Genomic DNA, 18803 nt, shown 5'->3' with positions numbered 1-18803 from the left:
AGAGGTGTATACTGTATAAGAAAAGTCATGCGATAATTTCCTTAAAATAACTTTAAATTGGTGCAGCAAAGATATTGTACAACAACAAAATTTAAGCCAAGACTTGCTCATCTGATCAATTAGCATTATGTCCCCATGCTGTCCAAAACAAACAAAAAGTGACTTGATGCAATGCAAATAATGTAATAACCACAGAGATATTGTCACGATCCTGTCCTGAGTTTCTCTGAGTTATTGTTTTGTCGGTTCGGTATCTGTTATTTAGTCTGTTTTGGTTCTATGTCTTTGTTCCCAGTCCTGTGCCTTAGTTCATGTCGTAGTATTTGCTTCTAGTTCTTTCTCTGCATCATTTTGGTTTAGTCTGCTCAGTACTCTGTGTTCTAGTTCTGTGTTCTCGTTTAGGTTTTGTCTGTTATGATCCCTGGGTTATAGTTGGTCTGTGTTTGTCTGTTTACATGGGTTTCTGTTGTCTGAGTTAGATTCTTGTCTGGTATTTTGTTACATGTGTTCTGTCTGTTTGGTTATTTTGCCCCATGTCGCCTGTCAATGTTCCGTCTGTTCCCCCAGTTATGTCTGTCTGCCTGCCTCTTTGTTCCCCTTTGCTGTCTCTGCCTGTCTGCCTCTCTCTGTTTTCCCCTGCTCTCTCTCTGCCTGCCTGTGTCACAAACTGTGACAGATATATCTATTTCAGTGGAATCTATAGGCTTAATTCAACAACAACATAAACATAAAGCATGATTATGGCATAATAATATAGTATTATTGTAGAAATATATTATCGTATAACACACATTTTGATAACACCGATATACTGTTCGAGACACATTTCTGTAATTCAAATCCAAATTGATGCAAACACAGAGATGAAATGGCAGGACAGACAAGTGAGGAGTCACAGAGAAACAGACAGTCAGTGAACACAGAGGGTGAGAGACGACAAAGAGTGGATCTGTCTTTGTGTGACTTTGCTTTTACTTGAACACTTTAATTAAAATATTGTCATCATTCATTTTCAGTTGTTTGGTGATCATTTTAGCCTGTTCTGTATTTGCAGATTGTAGTGTGGATCATTCAGTACAACATTAAACCTGATTCTCATGCTACTGCCCACCGACATGATTTTAAAACTATGGTTTTCTGGCCATTGCTTTCCACATGTCTTAAAATGCAGTTTTTGGACCTTTGGACCCTGTATTTCTAAAACTCTACCTACAGCCGTGTTGCTAGCATGCTAGTATGCAGACGTTAGCAGTTAGTTCAAGCGCCTCTGTGCCTAAGTAGTGCCTCTCAAAACCATTAACAGTGGTTTGGATAAAATTACAAAAGAATGAGTATACTTCTTGGATTGGTAATTTTCTTACCCTGTTGACATTTTGTGATGTTGTCATGTTCATTAATCTCAACAATTAACTTAGTGAGTAAAATGTTACAATAACAAAGATGCACAATTATTTTAATTTTAGCAGATCTTTTCTTTAACTAAACACCAATCTCTGAACTCACTGGCTGACAGCTTTAGCTGCACTGATATCTGTTTATAGACTAACTAAGATAACTGTGACATTTTTGGGTGCAAAAGAGTGACAGTGTGACCTAAGTGACCTTAATACAAGTCCCAAGTCGATCCCATTGTGTCAGCGAGTATCTGCTTGCTAAGGTGCTCTTGAGCAAGTCATATCCACCAGCTCCAGGGCTGCTGTGCTGCAGCTTAGCCTGACCTCTGATCTCCCTGTTGATGAGGGGCAAGATGATAAAGAATTCCTCCTTCAGGGGTCAAGAGTGTATCAATACAAACATCTTTTTGTTGTGTTATAGTCACACCTCTGGAGGTGCAGAAAATAGACTGCAGTACATAGACATGCAAATGTTAAATTGTCTTCTCCTGTATGGCTCAACAAGAAACACATGTTTTATATTAAATCTTCACACTCAGACTACAGAAGAATTTCAGTGGAACTGTCTCAGTTTGAGTGACTTTCATGCTTTTTTTCCTGTGGTCTGATTTTTAGCCACTGTTTTGATCCTCTCTGTGTGCATTCTTGTGCGTGTGTGTGTGCACGTACATGCACTGTACGTGTCTGGACTGTTTGATACATCTCTTCCTGCGTCGAAGTCATTTTTACAGATCCTGAGCCAAAACTGCACTTATCAGAGCATTCCACAAAGCCCCTGCATGTGTGTTTGCTTGTTTGTGTTCATGGGTGTGCCCACTTGCATGGTGATGCACATTGCTGCACATAATTTACAGCATTTGTGCACATACAGTATATATGTGTGATTTGTGTGTATGTGTTTGTGTGTGTGGTGGACTGTTCCTCAGAATTTTGTCTTGGCTCTTTTTTCTGAGACCCAATTTCCTCCTGCTTTTGAAGCCAAAGCATTTGGACGTATCACTACCATCTTACTCTCAGACCACAGCAGAACCTTTTTCCACTGAAATTTGCTAGTAGTGACATACGTTTCACACATGGACTTGACTTTATGTGTGTATGATGTGTTCACAACTTTGTGTGCGTGTATGTGTGTGCAATTTCATGAAGCACTGAGGTAACAACTCCCAGCTGCCTTGTCTGAACAGAAAACACATCTGGAGAAAAGGAGGGGGAAAGATTCCAAAAAGAAGCAAAAGGAAAGGGAATAAAGGTTGGCTTATCATAAGTTTAATGTAATACCCTGTTTATTTGTTCTTAAATATAGCATTTCAGATTCAGGAGCTGCACTTCAAAACATCTGGAAAAATGGAAGAATCACGCCCAAAGATATAAAGACAGTTACAGAGGTTAGCACCAAACTGTAAATAACCTTTAGAGCTTAGAGTCGTTTTGTATCTGTATCTGCAGATAGCATGAGCATGTATCTGAAGTTTGTATGGATTTGCATTTACATTCACATCCTTGCACTTTATGTGTCTATTGTCACCTTGCCTTTGTGCATGTTTGCATGTGAAGTGATTTGAGTTGTCTCTTGTGTGTTTTCTGTGGAACAGGGAGTGAAAAAGCTGTAGCGATGTTGGGGGAGTTGAGCTGTTTATGATTTTGGACCTGATTATGCAGAAATCCACCCAGACTGAAATATTCATTTAGTCCATGTGAAAGAAATAAAGAACTAATTAAAGATTGAGAGAGAGTCTGTGTGAGAAAGAGGGGAACAGAGAGAGAGAGAGGGAGAGAGAGCGAGAGAGAGGGAGGCTTAGACTGGTTTACTCCTATTTGGTAGGGAGGTCATTCCTATTCTATGAGTCACACTTTTAAGAGAGACCAGACCCCCCCACCCCCACATCTCTCCATCACATGCGCGCACACACACACACTGTTCCACTGCTCTCTTCTTCTCTTTTTAAGGAAAAACCCTTCCCTGGCCAAGACAGAGAGAAGAGATTCAGAGAGTAATAACTCTGGTCAGCAGCTGCCCTTCTCCTCCTCCTCTTCCTCCTCGTCCTCCTTCTCTTCTTTACTCTCAACTGCACTTCGTCGCCTTGGCAAAAATGCTGACTGCTGTGTCACCTCCAACCACCTTTAAACTGAGCCTAGCCCACTATAGATTCAGATAAAGTTAAATTAAGCATGCAAGACTAAAACGTCAAAACGTGTATGCATATGTTATTGTGCAAGAGTAACTATGTCTAATGACTGAGCAGGTCTGATCCAGATACCCTACTTCAGTGGAAAAGACATGGATTCCATACTCAGGTGACCCTAATGACCTCTTTATCTCCCTCTCCAAACTGACAGCCTATCATGTAACGGATGTAGAAGCCTGTGTTCTGGCCTGGATAACACGTTAGCGGCAGTGTTCACGGTTATTAATGCATTGGTAGCTCTGCAGCAAATTGGCAATTGGTGTTGTTGCAGCCAACACATGATCAGCAACAATGAGGAAACATGTTTTACAGTCACAGTGAAAGTAAGTGTCTGTGCAGATGTGTAAAGACATGGTAAATCCTGTAAAAGGGAGACCTCCCAACATGTCGACACAACGTGGTTAATGCATACAAATAGGCAAACGGGTGGCTGAAGCACCTACATGGGTATAAACATGGTGAGCACACTCATGGATAGTCTGTCAGTGTTTACACGGAGTATAAACTCCTCTCACTCTGCCTACTAATTGCAAGCAGACCACCAGACACAAATGAGGGCCCTTTGTGTGTCTGTGTGTTTATGGGGGGGGGGGGGGGGGGGGGTAAGTCTGCTCTTTATCCTGTTCTATTTCATTCTTTCTCGCAACATGTGTGAGATAAACTGTTAAAACCTCAGGAACTTTAAAGCCCGGCATGTCCCCAGGGTGTGTTCCACTAAGGGCCACATCTCTAAAATTGTAATTTCTTCTGATACTAAACAGACATTACTATTTGTTTGTGGAGTTTAAGTAGTCTTGGAGGAGAGATCTGTTCAAAAGCTGCACTTTGGCATCCTCTTTCACTGGTGCATGGCAGTAATGCTGTTACAGGCAAACGGGTACGCGCATGCGCGCACACACGGGTTACTGCGGAGCCATGGCGCCTCCAAGCGGCCTGCAGTGCACACTGGGCTGCAGGAGGAGGGAACACATCTTGTCGCTGGGGCTGGACCGGGACAGGAGAGCGAACGGAGGGCTCTTCTGCGGGAAGTAAACGCGCATCCAGGGCTTTATTTCTCATTTTCGTCCCCCCTTATCCCGATTTACTTTCTCGGCTTTCCCTCCTGCTGAGATGAGGAGATAATCAACAGAGGATCAGCTGCTCACGAAGTTTTGAAGTTGTTGGAAAGAGTTTGGGTAAGCTGCACTTTTACGCACAACAATGTGCCAGTCTCTCATTCCCTCTCTCTATCTCCCTCTTTCCCCTTGTGTGTCTCTGTCTCTCACGCGCTCACCCGCTCTCGCTCTCTATCTCTTTGCATGTCTTAAAACTTACTCTCATCAACAGAAATGATCTTTTTCTTAGCTACACCAAACTGTTGCACGAACAAGCAATGAACCCTTCAAAATCCACACAATAGTTGCCCAAGAAATAACCCTAAATAGAGCACGGGCTCTAACAGTCATGCTGTTATCGCTGCATATTTTTTTGCGCGATATTTACCTCTGCAGCGATGAAAAGCTATGAGGACTCGCACTCAGTACTGTGAGAGGAGTGAGAAGGGCGAATCCTCCGCAGTTTACAGCTGTCTGTCCGCTAGAGGGAGCCACAGCAAAGCGCGTGGCTGATAGTCTGTTGATGTGTGCAGTTTAAATGTTGTAAAGAAGTTAAAATATTGTTGTATTTTGTTATTGCCAGCATGGGTGAGATGATTTTAGCTACTCTAAATTAGTTTTCATTTGTTTTGAAAACAAAAGGATAATTTAAAGGCTAATTGTTCCACTGGTAGGACGACATTTGATTACAGAAAATTTGATTTGCCTCTCATTTTATGTCCCAAAAAGTACTCTTCCCTTATTTGTTTATTTTGAATGTGGTTTTTGCTTATTTTTTTGTTTCTTTTAACGTATTTGCTATTTATTATTTATAAATATATATTGATTTTTTTTTTTTTACCTATCCTTATTCTGATCTTGTTTTGTAAAGCACTTCAAGCTGTATCATTGCATGAAGTGTGCTATATAATTATTATTATTGGACATTCTTTTAATTGTTTTTCTCAAGAAGGAGAGGTTTTCTTTTGTTTTTCCACTTGCAGATTTTCACAGTGTAAAAATGCAGTATGCTGCAGTGTACGTGAGTTGGCAGATGGTTAAGTGGTGGACACTTGTTAAGGTTTGGAGTTGATGTAGAGGGATGAATAGACACTAAACCTGACTTTGTTGACATGTTGCTAACAGGGTCAGACTGAGTGTTTAGTGGATGTGAGGGTAATCCGCTGCATTTCAGAGGCCTTGCCTTCTCGCACAGCCGGTAGGGTTGGATTATTAATCAAGCAGAGTGGGTGCCCAACCCTCAGGGGCCCTGAAGCCACAAAATAAGATTCTGTTTGTTGCTTGGTTTATGGTCATTTTAAAAATTGCACATTTGTTTTGGAATATGCATACCTATTATAAGACGGGCCTTAAAACAGACCCTGCATGATTACCTGCCTTGTCAAAATGTACATGGTGCGTATTCTTACTTACATTTCCATCACCAGATTTCCAACAGGTCAATGTGCCCCCTATCGAATTAATCTGTCCATGACAGCCAGGTTCACTGTGAGGGAAAAGAAAGCCTCTGCAGGGCGGCAGACTGAGGCCTTGTGAAATGATGTGGTTTAAAACGAAATGTGAGCCTTGCTATATTCAATCAGCAGCATGCTTTCTACTGTCATATACAACCAGATTCTGTTCATGTGTTTGTCATCACCCAAAGAAATGTTTGTGATGTGCTACGTTTAGATAAGATAATTGGTTCCATTTTTCAGCCATGGACTTGCAGGTTTTATTTGGTCAAACAGTGAGTCCTTCAAACACTCAGTCAAGCCTGTTAGTGAATCTGACTGAACTTCCATTGATGATGGCTGTAGTGTGGCAGCATGTTAAGGCCGGCTTCCGGGCATGAATACTACATACCTACAGAAAGGCAAATATCAGCCTTTGTTGAATTTTGTCATTTCTTTCTAGCTTCTGTTGTTTCCATTTCCAACACAAACACAAGAAAAAAGAGCCATGTTCAACTCATGTCATGCTTTCAAACCTATTACATAACTATGGCAGCCATTTTGTTCTCATCAGTAGACTGCTCTTCATACATTTCCCTTTAACTGATACCAGGTGCATCTAGATTTTAGCATTATCAGCCAACACTACATGACAAAAATCATATATAATGTGGAATGATGATCAATCAATATATTATTAGGTTGATTACATCTCAGAAAAGTGTTATTACAATGCTGGTTATTCAAAAAAGTTTCCTTGTTTCTTGATTTAGGGTCCAAAATCGGCACGTACACTACGTGTTTACATTCCTGTGATTTTCCTGTATTTTTTGTTTTGTAGATTTACCACAAATTCTATTTTCACTGTACTGATTTTGAGAGACGAAGTGAGAAATTAACATACAGATGTTGTGGGCTCAGTTGTGTGTCTTGTGCCTTTATGTGTCAGACAGGAGCAGAGAAAGATGCTGGGATTAGAGGTCATCGTGCTCTGTCTTCTTTTTGGAGCCCTCACTCACGGACAGACAACAGAGTGCCAGAGTGAGTGCCATAAAAGTGAACCCTTGTTGCTTCTCAGCCACAGTAACATGTTGTGTAAATATGTGAACACAGTTTTGGTGACATAACATGGAACAGTTGATTGCATAGGAATTTTCCATGGAGGTTTTATATGTGTTTTTGTTGTGTGTGTCTTTTCCCTCCAGAGAAGCATGAATGTCCCATAGATGTGTACTTCACCATAGATACATCTGAGACCATTGCCATGCAGGAGCCGCCCCCTGGATCGCTGGTGGAGAGCATCAAGGTTCCCCTGTTTATCTGCAGTTTTAATACCTCAACTCAGAATAGACTTGTTTTATAGTGTCATCATTTCGAAGTGATTATTAGAAATGTTAAATAATGTGTTGTGTCTTGTTGTTGTAGGAATTCACTGAGCAATTTGCACAGAGATTAGAAGATGCTGAATTAAAAGGTGCTGTGCGGATCAACTGGAAGATTGGTGGACTACACTTCTCCCAGACACAGCAAGTGTTCAGTCGCCTTGCATCAAAGAACGATTTCATCACAGTGAGTGTCCACCCACACACACGCGTACAAAAATTTAACAGGTAACCATCAAGTTGGAGATTAAATAGTTTGTTAAGATTTCATTTGGGTGTTTTATGTACCTAACCAAGTTATGAATTAGAGGTATTTGATATTTATCCTAGATATTATGTGTAAAGTTCTGGTCCATGCCCAGTGGAAGTTTCACATGGAAGAAGGCTGCCCCACTGATCACTGATGACATGGGTGTTTTTTTAGCTAACACTAACACCAATGTCTTGCAGGGCTGTGTTAATCTGCTTTGGGGCCCAGGGGCAAAAATTCCCTTTGGGTCCCCACAACGTAAAGAGATTAAAACTGGTTTCTTGTGTACTATAGAGCAAAAAAACTGCAGGTAACTGCAAGATGTATAGTCATTGTGGCTTGGTGGTTTAAGATGCGTACTGTGCAATTGCAAGGATCTTGATTCAATTAGGACCTTTATTGCATGTCTGTTATTTCAGTCAGTTAAAGGAGCCCTATTATATTGCATTTAAAGCCCTATATTGTAGTTCTGTGACTCCTGTGTGGTAGCTTTGTACTATTAAACGTTCTTCTGTCTTCTGATTGGCCAAGACCCTGAAGCATATTTACCACAGACGTAGAAGTGGTATCGATCTTCTTAGCTAAATCTTTGCCTGTAAACTGTTCCTTTAAAACTTGATTAAGACGCAGCAGCTGAAGATAAGGTAAAATGCAGAATCTACCTTTAGTCTTATATTGTTTAAATTTATAATAAGCAATTAGTTAAATTAGCACTAACTAAAAAACACAGATTGAGCCTGATACCCTCAGGGCTCCTGAGGGTCTAGGGTCCCTGGGCAGTTGCATTCTTTCCCTAATTGGTTATCCAATTAACAAATCACATTCTTTCCAGGGTCTCAGGGGGATCCGTTACCTGGGTAAGGGTACCTACACCGACTGCGCCCTCACCAACATGACCCAGGAAATGCTGCGCTCACCCACATACCCCAAGGCCCTCCGATTTGCTGTGGTCATCACAGACGGCCATGTGACCGGAAGACCGTGCGGGGGAATCAAAGTGGCAGCAGAGAAAGCTCGTGACGAGGGCATCCGGATGTTTGTCGTGGCGGCATCGAAGAACATTGAAGAGACGGGGCTCAGGGAGATCGCCAACTCTCCTGCGACGGTCTACAGGAGGGACTTTATGGCTGTGGATCTAAGCCAGGGCAGGGCCATCATACAAGTAGACACCATTAACCGCATCATCAAGACAATGGTAACACACAAACACACCCACAGAGAAACATAAAAGATGATCAATGCCTCTTCTGCTCACACCTTGTTATTTTTGTCTTCACAGCAACATTTGGCATTTGTAGAGGTAAGAATGCACGCTCAACTTATGATCGGAGAGATTATACAAAAGTAATTGTTCAGATTGTACCAATACTGACTATTTGTCTTAATTTCCTGTACTACACAGTGTTACAGTGTGGACTGTCTGGAGACGGATGGGCCTCCCGGTCCAAAAGGCCACCGAGGACAAAAAGTGAGTGGCACACACACATATACAGAAACAGAATTTTGCACCCTAGTCACTTTCATCCTCTCAGATATTTGCTCCTTTTAACTCGTTGACTGCAGGGAGCTAAAGGAGACAACGGCGAACCAGGTCTGAAAGGTGGAAGAGGTCGCCCAGGAGACCCCGGTATCGAGGGTCCCATTGGTCAACCTGGTACCAAAGTAGGACACTGAATATCGACCTCAACATTATTCATTATTCACTGAATTACAGAATGACAAATGATTTTAATTTGTGTCTATATTGTAATAAATGACCCCCCTTTTCTCTCTATAGGGAGAGCCAGGGCAAACAGGCGAAAAGGTGAGGCATTACTTTCCTTTTGTGTGTCTCAACTTCATCATTGCATGACTTAAAACTGTCTTAAATAGTAACAATTTCAATAAATTGCTGAGATTATAATCACACATAAAATGGTTGTTCTATCTGCCTACAGGGAGAGATAGGAACTCAGGGGAAAAAGGTAGGACTTTTTGTCTGACCAAATTAGAAATGATCTATTAATTATCATTCATTTTATTAAGTGGTTGGTCTATCTACTCTAATTGTCTCTTCTCTTTGTCGTTAGGGCGTGGCTGGCATCCCAGGACGCAATGGGACAGATGGACAGAAGGTGGGTGCTGTTTAAGGCAGAATTTTGAGAAGCAAGTTTTGGTGTACATGTTAGGGTACAAAATGATCTCTAGAATGATTACTGACTCACTGAAAGTGACTGTATTATAAAATAGTGGATGTCTTTCGATGATTTCGAAGTGAAGCTGTAGTTTTTCTTTTGTAATACAATTTTTTCCTTTATCTTCTCTTTCCCAGGGTAAAATTGGACGAATTGGCGCTCCCGGCTGCAAAGGAGACCCAGGCGACAGAGTATGACATTTAAAAAGATCAGTTCATCCATGTTGCGTTATGTTATGGCCTATTCATGGTGCATGTTTGATGCTTTGTAGGGTCCTGACGGCTACCCCGGAGACGTCGGTGAACGTGGTCCCCCTGGAACCGATGGAGAGAAGGTAGATGGTCTTGTCTTTAAAATCCATCAGCCATTCAAACCTGTGATTAAACTCTGCCTGATTGTGTGTGTGTATGTGTGTGTGTGTGTGTGTGTGTGTGTGTGTGTGTGTGTGTGTGTGTGTGTTGTGTGTGTGGGCTTGTGTCCTGCCTTCAGGGTGATCCCGGTCGTCCTGGAAGACCTGGCCCCCCTGGCCTGTCTGGAGAGCCTGGACCAAAGGTGAACCTGAACACAGGGACTGGGATAGCTGTTCTTTCCTGGGACAAAGATTAGGTTTGAGGATTGTTGAAAGACTAAACGCTGTGCTTCTTCCACAGGGAGAGAGGGGAGGTTCTGGATCACCTGGCCTCCCTGGACAAAAAGGAAACAAAGTAAGTTTCGTCGCCACAGACAGAAATACACTTAAACACACACTCATTTCATGCATCATGTAGCTCACCTGCGTGTTGCTTTTCTTAGGGAGCCGAAGGACTTCCAGGAGGCAGAGGCGAGCCGGTAAGAACACCTTATTCCCCCATTACCTAATGTTCCCCAACATGCTTCACCTCCATTGGCTTTGATTTGTTGGTTCTCTAACTGTTCTTGTGTTCTAGGGGAGAAGAGGAGAACCTGGGCAAAAGGGTGGTCAAGGGCCAGATGGAGTTAAGGGAGAAAAGGTATGAGTTAATGTATGCAATCATGCAAGTGTGAAACATTCAAGTTTTATGAACTTTGAAATGTGTGTGTCTTTCATTGAGATACGTTGTTCCACCACTAGGGGGCTCAATGCTGATTTTATGTTTCAGGGTGAAATGGGGCCAGAGGGCTTGAGAGGGCTTCCAGGTGAAGAAGGAAAGAAAGGAGCAAAAGTGAGGAGTATTATTATTTTTAATTTGCATATGTTTATATAAACACCATACACCCTTAAACTATTTAATCCACCCCCTTTTGTTGCACCTCCTGTCAACTTTCTCTTCTCTGAACAGGGAGATAATGGCCTGCCAGGGCCCAGGGGGCCACCGGGGACAGCAGGAGAGCCTGGGAAAAATGTAGGTCACATTTGGGCATAAAAAAGTGCTATCAAAGGCTATATTCAAAGTGCATCTAGTTTACATTAACAATGCTTGTATTATAGGGTACCAGAGGAGACCCTGGTGATGCTGGACCAAGAGGAGAACCAGGACAGCCTGGACCAAAGGTATGTATCTCTTTGTATGTGTTAGTGTGTAAGCCTCTTCCTTGGACTGTTTTCAGGTATCTAGCTGCAGTTCTTTGTCTTGACTGTTTCTATTGTCTCCATTCAGGGTGATCCTGGAAGACCTGGCTTTAGTTATCCTGGGCCAAGAGGACCATCGGTAACGTACACATGAAATTCGTCTCCGTACCATTTGCTAGCCAGAGTGAAACACTTGGCTGACAAGACTTTTACTCTGTTGTACAGGGTGACAGAGGAAATAAGGGCAACCGTGGACCTCGTGGCGGCAGAGGAGACTGTGGTCAAAAGGGTGACCCTGGAAATAAAGGAACTCCGGGAGAGGGAGTAAGTAACGTAGCTGGATGCATGCTGTCATGAGCAAAATGTGTTTTTACAGTGCAGTAACACACTGCAATTTTTTTCTGCTTACAACAGGGTGAACCAGGGTCTCAAGGGGAACCTGGCCAAAGAGGACCAAGAGGAGACCCTGGACGTGACGTAAGTATACTGCAATGAAAATCCCACATACAGGTGCTTTCCTAGTCACCGACATAGTGAAGAAGTAAACATCCATTTGCATCCAGCAAGGAAAAACAAACCTAAACTGATGTTTTCATGTTTACTTACCAACTACCAATTAGCATTATCTGACAGCAGTCCCAAACCGGACAAAAGCTGAGAGGCACGATGTGATTTTATGTGTTTTCTTCCTCTACAGGGAGATCCTGGACCTGAGGGAGATCCCGGCCTCACTGTGAGAACATTTTATATAACCACTCTTTTATCACTGACACATCAACAGAAAAACAGTGATGTTATGATGGATTAACAATAATGTTTCTTCTTGCAGGAATGTGATGTCATGAACTACATCAGGGAAACGTGTGGCTGCTGCGGTGAGTTTAGCTACCACAGTGTTGCCATTTATGATCTTAACATGCGCTGATAGGTTGTCAGGTTTTCAAAGTGTGTGTTTTTGTGTGCAGACTGTGAGAAACGCTGCGGAGCCCTGGACATTGTGTTTGTGATTGACAGCTCAGAGTCAGTGGGTCTGACTAACTTCACCCTGGAGAAGAACTTTGTCATCAACACCATCAACAGACTGGGTTCCCTTGCCAAAGACCCCCAGTCAGATACAGGTAGACATGTATTTGTTGATGCACATGTTCTCTTGCTTCTTTAATTATTTAACAGCTAGTCTGTGCAATGAAACAACTTTACAAGATGACTGCCAACTTGGTGTAAACACGATCTCATGGGTTCCCAGGCACAAGAGTGGGAGTTGTTCAGTACAGTCACAGTGGAACCTTCCAGGCCATCCGGCTCAACGACCCCAAGATTGATTCAATGTCTGCTTTCAAGGTCTCACACACAGACAGACACAAACACATGTGCATTGCAACTTTCAAGTGTATTTTTAGGGTGAGCACAGACTGTTCTTTTGTCCAGATGTTTCTTAATTAATCGAGGCTGATGGACTGTTAGATCAGATGTACTGTTGTCACATATGAGGTAGATGATTCTCTTCACGCTTGCATTTGTGTACATGTCCCTCTGTCTATATCTTTGTGACATACAAATGCATATGGTCTGGGATGCAACAGATGGTAGAACCACATTAAAGAAAAAGGCTGCAGATTATATATGTATTCCATGTTGTCAAAAAAAACAAAAAACTCACATTAAGTCACTTCCGCATACTGCCTTAAATACTCCACAGAGCACCAAATAGTTATTAACCCACAGCTGATAGTTCATATTGACCCAACTCATAATAGGAAGCGGCCATTTTGAACATAAAAAAATGGCAAACAACCTGAAAGAGCATACAGCTGCTTTTTTTTCCAGCGCAAAACAGGTGGGGGAAAGAATAACAGTAGCTGTGAAGCTAGAATTCTGCTAATGCTAATATGCTAACCATGCTATGTTATAAGCTTGCTGCTGGACACAGTATACAAATTTATCTTTTTATAGATTCCCTATGAAACCAAATGGATGGATCCTAATACTCCAGAAGGATATTTATTGTTTAGCTGTCATTTCAAAGATACATAATAACTTCATAACAACATAGTTAACTACATAATCTGGTAAATGCTGGGTCTCCCTGAAGCCTCCATTCATGAGTTCAAGTCTTATAAACACATTATATAGTACAAGATATATTCTAAAGTTACTTTGGCACCGTCCACAGCCATAACTATTTTGTACAGAACCAATCCAAATATTCAAAATGGCTGCAGTCTGACCTTTGTAAAAAATTATAGAAGCTACACTCAGTACCTCACATTGTCTATTACTGTACTATATCATTGTCTTCTCCACTATACAGGATGCAGTGAAGCGTTTGGAGTGGATCGCTGGAGGAACATGGACTCCATCTGCTTTGAAGTATGCCTACGACAACCTGATCAGGGACAGCCGCAGAGCCAAAGCCAACGTCACTGTAGTTGTCATCACTGACGGACGCTTCGACCCCAGAGATGATGACTCGCTGCTCACCTACCTCTGCAGGTGCCTAGCAATGGGACTGTATTTTTTGATATTTAGAATATGTGGAGGAGAAAAGAATTTTATCTCATTGCTTGTATTTGTGTGTACTTGTGCATGTGAGCAGTGATCCCAGTGTTGATGTGAGTGCCATCGGAATCGGAGACATGTTTGACCAGATCGAGGAGAATGAGAGCCTGAAGAGCATTGCTTGCCAGAAGGATGGCAGGGTGCTGGGCATGAGGCGCTTTGCAGACCTGGTAGCTGAGGAGTTCATTGACAAAATTGAAACCGTGCTCTGCCCAGGTACACTTATTAAGGGAGTATGTTCATCTAGGGAACTATGTGGAGCTTTTTCTCTGACATTTTTTTTATCTTTGCATAGATCCTGTCATCATATGCCCAGATCTCCCTTGTAAATCAGGTAAGATTTTAAAATGTTATGTATCACTTAGTGTCCTCTTTTATTTTTAGATTTTACATGCTTTTTCAGCAGTTAGGCCCAGGTTACCAGCATTATTAAGGTGTCAATATGCTTCAAAGGAAGTGCTTGTATAATTTTCAAACAGAATCTAAAAAAGCACCAGACTCTATGACAGCAGGCTTTTTGCACTGGTTTTGAGTGTGGTCATTCAGAACAGGCATTAACACTCTGACACTTAGAAATGTTCGGGCAAAGCTTCGTACCAACTAGTTTGTTTGAAGCATAATGACGCCTTTAAGCTATGTTAAGGATTAAACGCGTTGTGGCTTAAACTGAGGTAAAACATACTTTTTTACAGTTGCATCATTTTACTTACTTAGCTATGGTGCAATTATTTAATATGCCTGTAAACCCAACACATGAGCCCATGTTGCAATTTAGTGCAACTTTGTGTACCTCCGGCATTTTTGTTGGCTGTGTTCATGCGTCGTTTCTGGGGGCCCTGCCCACAATGTTATTCCGCCCACTTGTTTCAGGAGGGGGCGTAACTGCGGGGCAAGCCCCTCCCCCCTGGAAGCCACTGGCTGAGGAAGGCAGCCACTCATTGGTCCCCACCTCTTTGGAGGGTGTGGCCAGCCTGCTGAACGGCCTGAGTGAGCAGCAGTATGGAGTTGGCGTTGCAACCATGGCGTACACAGCCCAGAGAGCCAAACTCGCCCAGGGAGCGGACAGGCAGCAATGGACCCAGCTATTCATCAACTCCTTCAAATATGTCTATGGAGACATTCTGGGAGACCCAGAGAAGGCCTTAGGACTCTGCTAATGCTAATATGCTAACCATGCTACCTCGCCATTATGGACGCCAATAACTAATGAGCTTACTGCTGGAATTAGAACAGATTTCATTAAAACTGTGGGCATTTTTTACTCTACCGGTGCAATATACACCTGGGCTAATGCAAAAGAATCGCATGATATCAAGCTGGTCCTGTGCTATCAGTTCAGTGCAGCCTTATGTATGGTTACAATATGTGATGGGTCAAAATTCAAAATGTGGATTCAGGATGCTCTCTCTCTTCGTAGAATATTTCTGAATTAATGTACATGGAGCTATTTCTCAGAAAAGTATGTCTGTTAGACATTATGATACATATCATTTCCACGTTAGTGGAGGGATGTTTTCCATTCACATGGAAAGCAAATGTCATCCATTTGTTGGAGGCAGATTGGTCTGTAGAGCCATTCGTGTTGCTCCTGTTTGGTGTACAGTGGCTCTTTGATGAGGCCTCATTTCCACTGTGAATCACAAGCTCGCTAAATCACTCTGATGACGTTTCTTTTGCTGTTTTGCACATATCCATGGTTACGGCCTGTTCTTTTTTTTCTTGTACTCTGTGAATGACTCATGTTGGTGAAAAGGCCATTACATGTGGAAAATATCTGGTTTTATACATGTCACAGTATACTGTATATGAGTCAGACGTTGGTATATGTGGATGTTTGGTCAATTGACTTGAAAGAACTAGTGTATGTAACGCCCTTGATTGGTGCATGTTTTTGCATGTGGCTTGGCTTGTTAAGTAGGGTGACTAGAGGAAGAGGAGCAGTTTTAACCAAATGTTAGCATCTGACTGCAACTTGCTGATGTGAACTATGTTGTTTTGTATAAAATGTATTCATGTTTTTATGATGTCTCAAGATAATAAAACTCTAGCGCAAACTAAAGACAGACAGCTGTATTGGATTGCAACTAGCATGCATTGAAGCACACAGTGTTACTGTATATATTTTTTTGGCTTTGACCTCTGAGCATCTGTGTACCAGCTGTAACTTGCTGAACACCATGTTTAACCAACTTTATGTATGTGTGTGTCTGTTCCAGAGCCTGCTGTGGCTAGCTGTGTTCAGCGACCAGTGGATGTGGTGTTCCTGTTGGATGGTTCTGAGAGGATGGGACTGGAGAACCACCGCAGGGCCAAAGAGTTCATTGAGAATGTGGCTCGCCGCCTCACCCTGGCAAACAACGATTCAGACAAGAAGAATGCCCGCTTGGCTCTGCTGCAGTATGGCAGCACTACAGAACAGAAGGTGGAGTTCCCTCTCACACACAATCTCACAGTGATCTCGGATTCGCTGGCATCTATGTCCTATATGGATTCCTCTTCTGCTCTGGGCAGCGCCATCATCCATGCTGTCAACAATCTGGTGATTCCAAAGGTAACAAACACATACACCTGTTTTTGATTTGTAGGAAGGAACAGAAATATGTATAGGAATAATTCAACATTTTTGGAAATTTGATTTCTTGATAAGATGAGAAGATCGACTGAATGTCTGTACTGTAAAAAATTAAGCTACAGCCAGCAGAAAAATAAGCTTCGCTTTGCATCAAGAGTGACACAATCTATTTACCAGCAACTCAAATGCTCACTTTCATGTTTCTTGTTTGTTTAATTTGTACAAAAACTGAAGTGTAAAATCAATATGTTGTGGTTTTTAAACAGGGGTTATGTGTGGGACCAGATGCAGTGACTTCAAAGCTACCAACCAAGATTTAGGCCAGCATATGACCCACCACGAAAAACCACAACATTATATACTTTGTTTTCATGCAGATTAAACAAATGAGATATATAACATGTTAATTAATGAGTTGGTGGAAGTTTTACCTTTGGACAGAGTCAAGCTAGCTGTTTAAGCTAGCCCAGTTGTATCAATCTTCTCATCTACATAACTATCGACAAGAAAGAAAATAAGCGTATATCCCAAAATGTCGAACTATTTCTTTAAGTATGGAGCTGAAGCCAGGAGCTTTGTTTATCATAAAGATTGGAAGCAGGGAAAACAAATAGCCTGGTTCTCAGAAATACGCCTTTAATCAACTCATTTGTTTTATCTGTACACAAACAGAAATAACAGTGTCAATTTGTGATTTTAATATTTAGGTATTTTTTTATCCTGCCTCCTGCCTTAATGCTAAGCTAAGCTAATTGCCATCTGGCTCAATCTCCATTTCAACACACAGATATGAGTGAGGTATCAATCCTCTCATCTAACTGATGGTAAGAGAGCAAAAAAGTGTAACATTGCATGTTGTGTTTGTAGCAGGATAAAAAGGCTCGTGCCACCGCTGAGCTGACCTTTGTATTCATCACTGATGGCATCACAGCCAGCGAGCAGCTAGAAGAGGGCGTGTCTGCCATGAGGCGAGCAGAAGGCGTTCCAACAGTGATTGCCCTGGGAAAAGACACAGATGAGGAGGTGCTGCAGAAGGTGTCGCTAGGGGACTCGTCTGCCATCTTTAGAGGAGATGACTACGCCATGTTGAACAAACCCTCATTCTTTGAGCGTTTTGTCCGCTGGATATGCTAGTGAGGAACTTTAACGCTCTACACCATAGAATTAGAATCCACAGAATGAAAGAAGGGCCTTCAGTGTACACATAAACACACACACAGAGGCATCATCAAACCTCTGTGGTCATTATCATTACTGGATCTATAAGGCACTGAAACGGCTACATATCCGGTTGTTAAGGGTGAAGATTCCTTTACAAAAGCCAAAGCAATCCATGTAGGACCAGCTGACACAAACACATATACATAAATACACAAACAATATCATTTGTAATTTGATTGATCTAGTAGTTCTCATTCAAACCAAAGACACCCATAAGTGTCCAAGAGGAGAGGTGTATGATTATTGAATATTTACGAAAGAAATTGTAGGTTTTATTTTGTTTTATTTTCTATTGATTTTCAGTCTCTCTCTCTCTATCTCTCTCTGTCTTCACAAAGTCAGTATTTACATTAAAGGTGCTAAAGTAGAAATAAAGGACAAAGCCATCTGAGTGGTTTGGGAGAAGTTTTTTACATCATGTTATGCTGTAATTACTGTGTTCAGGGGATAAATACAAGCAGACATATCTTTTCCAGAGCAAAAGAATCACACATAAATGCCCCACACTCAACCACACAAGAATCACACACACACACACACACACACACACACACACACACACACACACACAGTTAATTACATATACATTGACAGGCATAAAAAAACTAAATCTGTAAACATTCTAACAGTCCAAATAAAGCCTAATGTGGTGACCCCAACACTGTCTTTTGTGTTTGCAAGATATTTAAATGTGTGTTAATGTTTTTGATCCATGTGCAATTTGTCATTCAATCACTGACAAGACAAGAAGTATAGAAAACGTAGGTAGCACGAGCATATCTCCCCCTTCTGCAATGCTGTTTTAATCTTGTAAAAGAAAATCTCTCCTAGCTCCATGTCATCAATTGTACAAATGGGTGTTTATGAATCTGGCTCCGTCTGCTGTACAGAGAAATACAAGGCAGCAACAGTGTTTTGATTTAAACTAATCCATTACATGAACACCATTACATTTTGGAGGCAAATATTGTACTTTTCACTCCATTAAATTTTCATTTTTTGACAGCTTT

The 18803-nt window shown here is 41.8% G+C and overlaps 1 protein-coding gene across 5 annotated transcripts; it reads left to right on the top strand.

The window, feature by feature from the left end:
- Positions 1 to 4556: 4556 nt before the first annotated feature.
- Positions 4557 to 18452, top strand: col6a2 (collagen, type VI, alpha 2). Of its 5 annotated transcripts, none has more exons than XM_038718678.1 (32): positions 4557 to 4755; positions 7057 to 7148; positions 7313 to 7413; positions 7533 to 7676; positions 8572 to 8934; positions 9019 to 9039; positions 9142 to 9207; positions 9303 to 9401; positions 9517 to 9543; positions 9677 to 9703; positions 9809 to 9853; positions 10051 to 10104; positions 10185 to 10247; positions 10403 to 10465; positions 10564 to 10617; positions 10706 to 10741; positions 10840 to 10902; positions 11032 to 11094; positions 11212 to 11274; positions 11361 to 11423; positions 11530 to 11580; positions 11667 to 11765; positions 11856 to 11918; positions 12139 to 12174; positions 12271 to 12316; positions 12407 to 12559; positions 12688 to 12782; positions 13753 to 13934; positions 14038 to 14216; positions 14296 to 14334; positions 16217 to 16551; positions 17443 to 17706. In XM_038718678.1, the coding sequence occupies exons 2-32, from the start codon at positions 7073 to 7075 to the stop codon at positions 17704 to 17706; spliced, it is 3033 nt and encodes a 1010-aa protein (XP_038574606.1). In that variant the 5' UTR covers positions 4557 to 4755; positions 7057 to 7072. The 5 variants fall into 5 exon arrangements, with proteins under 5 accessions (XP_038574606.1, XP_038574604.1, XP_038574603.1 ...); XM_038718676.1 differs by having other exon boundaries at positions 4558 to 4755; positions 7061 to 7148; positions 17440 to 17706; XM_038718675.1 differs by having other exon boundaries at positions 4558 to 4755; positions 17440 to 17706.
- The last annotated feature ends 351 nt before the right edge of the window (positions 18453 to 18803 follow it).

Source organism: Micropterus salmoides, unplaced genomic scaffold (genome assembly GCF_014851395.1).
Source record: "Micropterus salmoides isolate LMB-PRFRI ecotype aquatic unplaced genomic scaffold, ASM1485139v1 Ms_hic_scaffold_14, whole genome shotgun sequence".
NCBI lineage: Eukaryota > Metazoa > Chordata > Actinopteri > Centrarchiformes > Centrarchidae > Micropterus > Micropterus salmoides.
The sequence above is the reverse complement of the archived record's forward strand: the minus strand, read 5'-3'. Positions and strand labels throughout refer to the sequence as shown.

What these genes read in the sequence shown, in the direction of transcription:
- col6a2 (XM_038718677.1), top strand. Translation starts at nt 7,073, where the DNA reads ATGCTGGGATTAGAGGTCATCGTGCTCTGTCTTCTTTTTGGAGCCCTC. An exon ending in CTGGACAAAAAGGAAACAAA is followed by an intron (nt 10,618 to 10,705) that starts GTAAGTTTCGTC and finishes TGCTTTTCTTAG; the next exon opens with GGAGCCGAAGGACTTCCAGG. An exon ending in AGGGAGATCCCGGCCTCACT is followed by an intron (nt 12,175 to 12,270) that starts GTGAGAACATTT and finishes TTCTTCTTGCAG; the next exon opens with GAATGTGATGTCATGAACTA.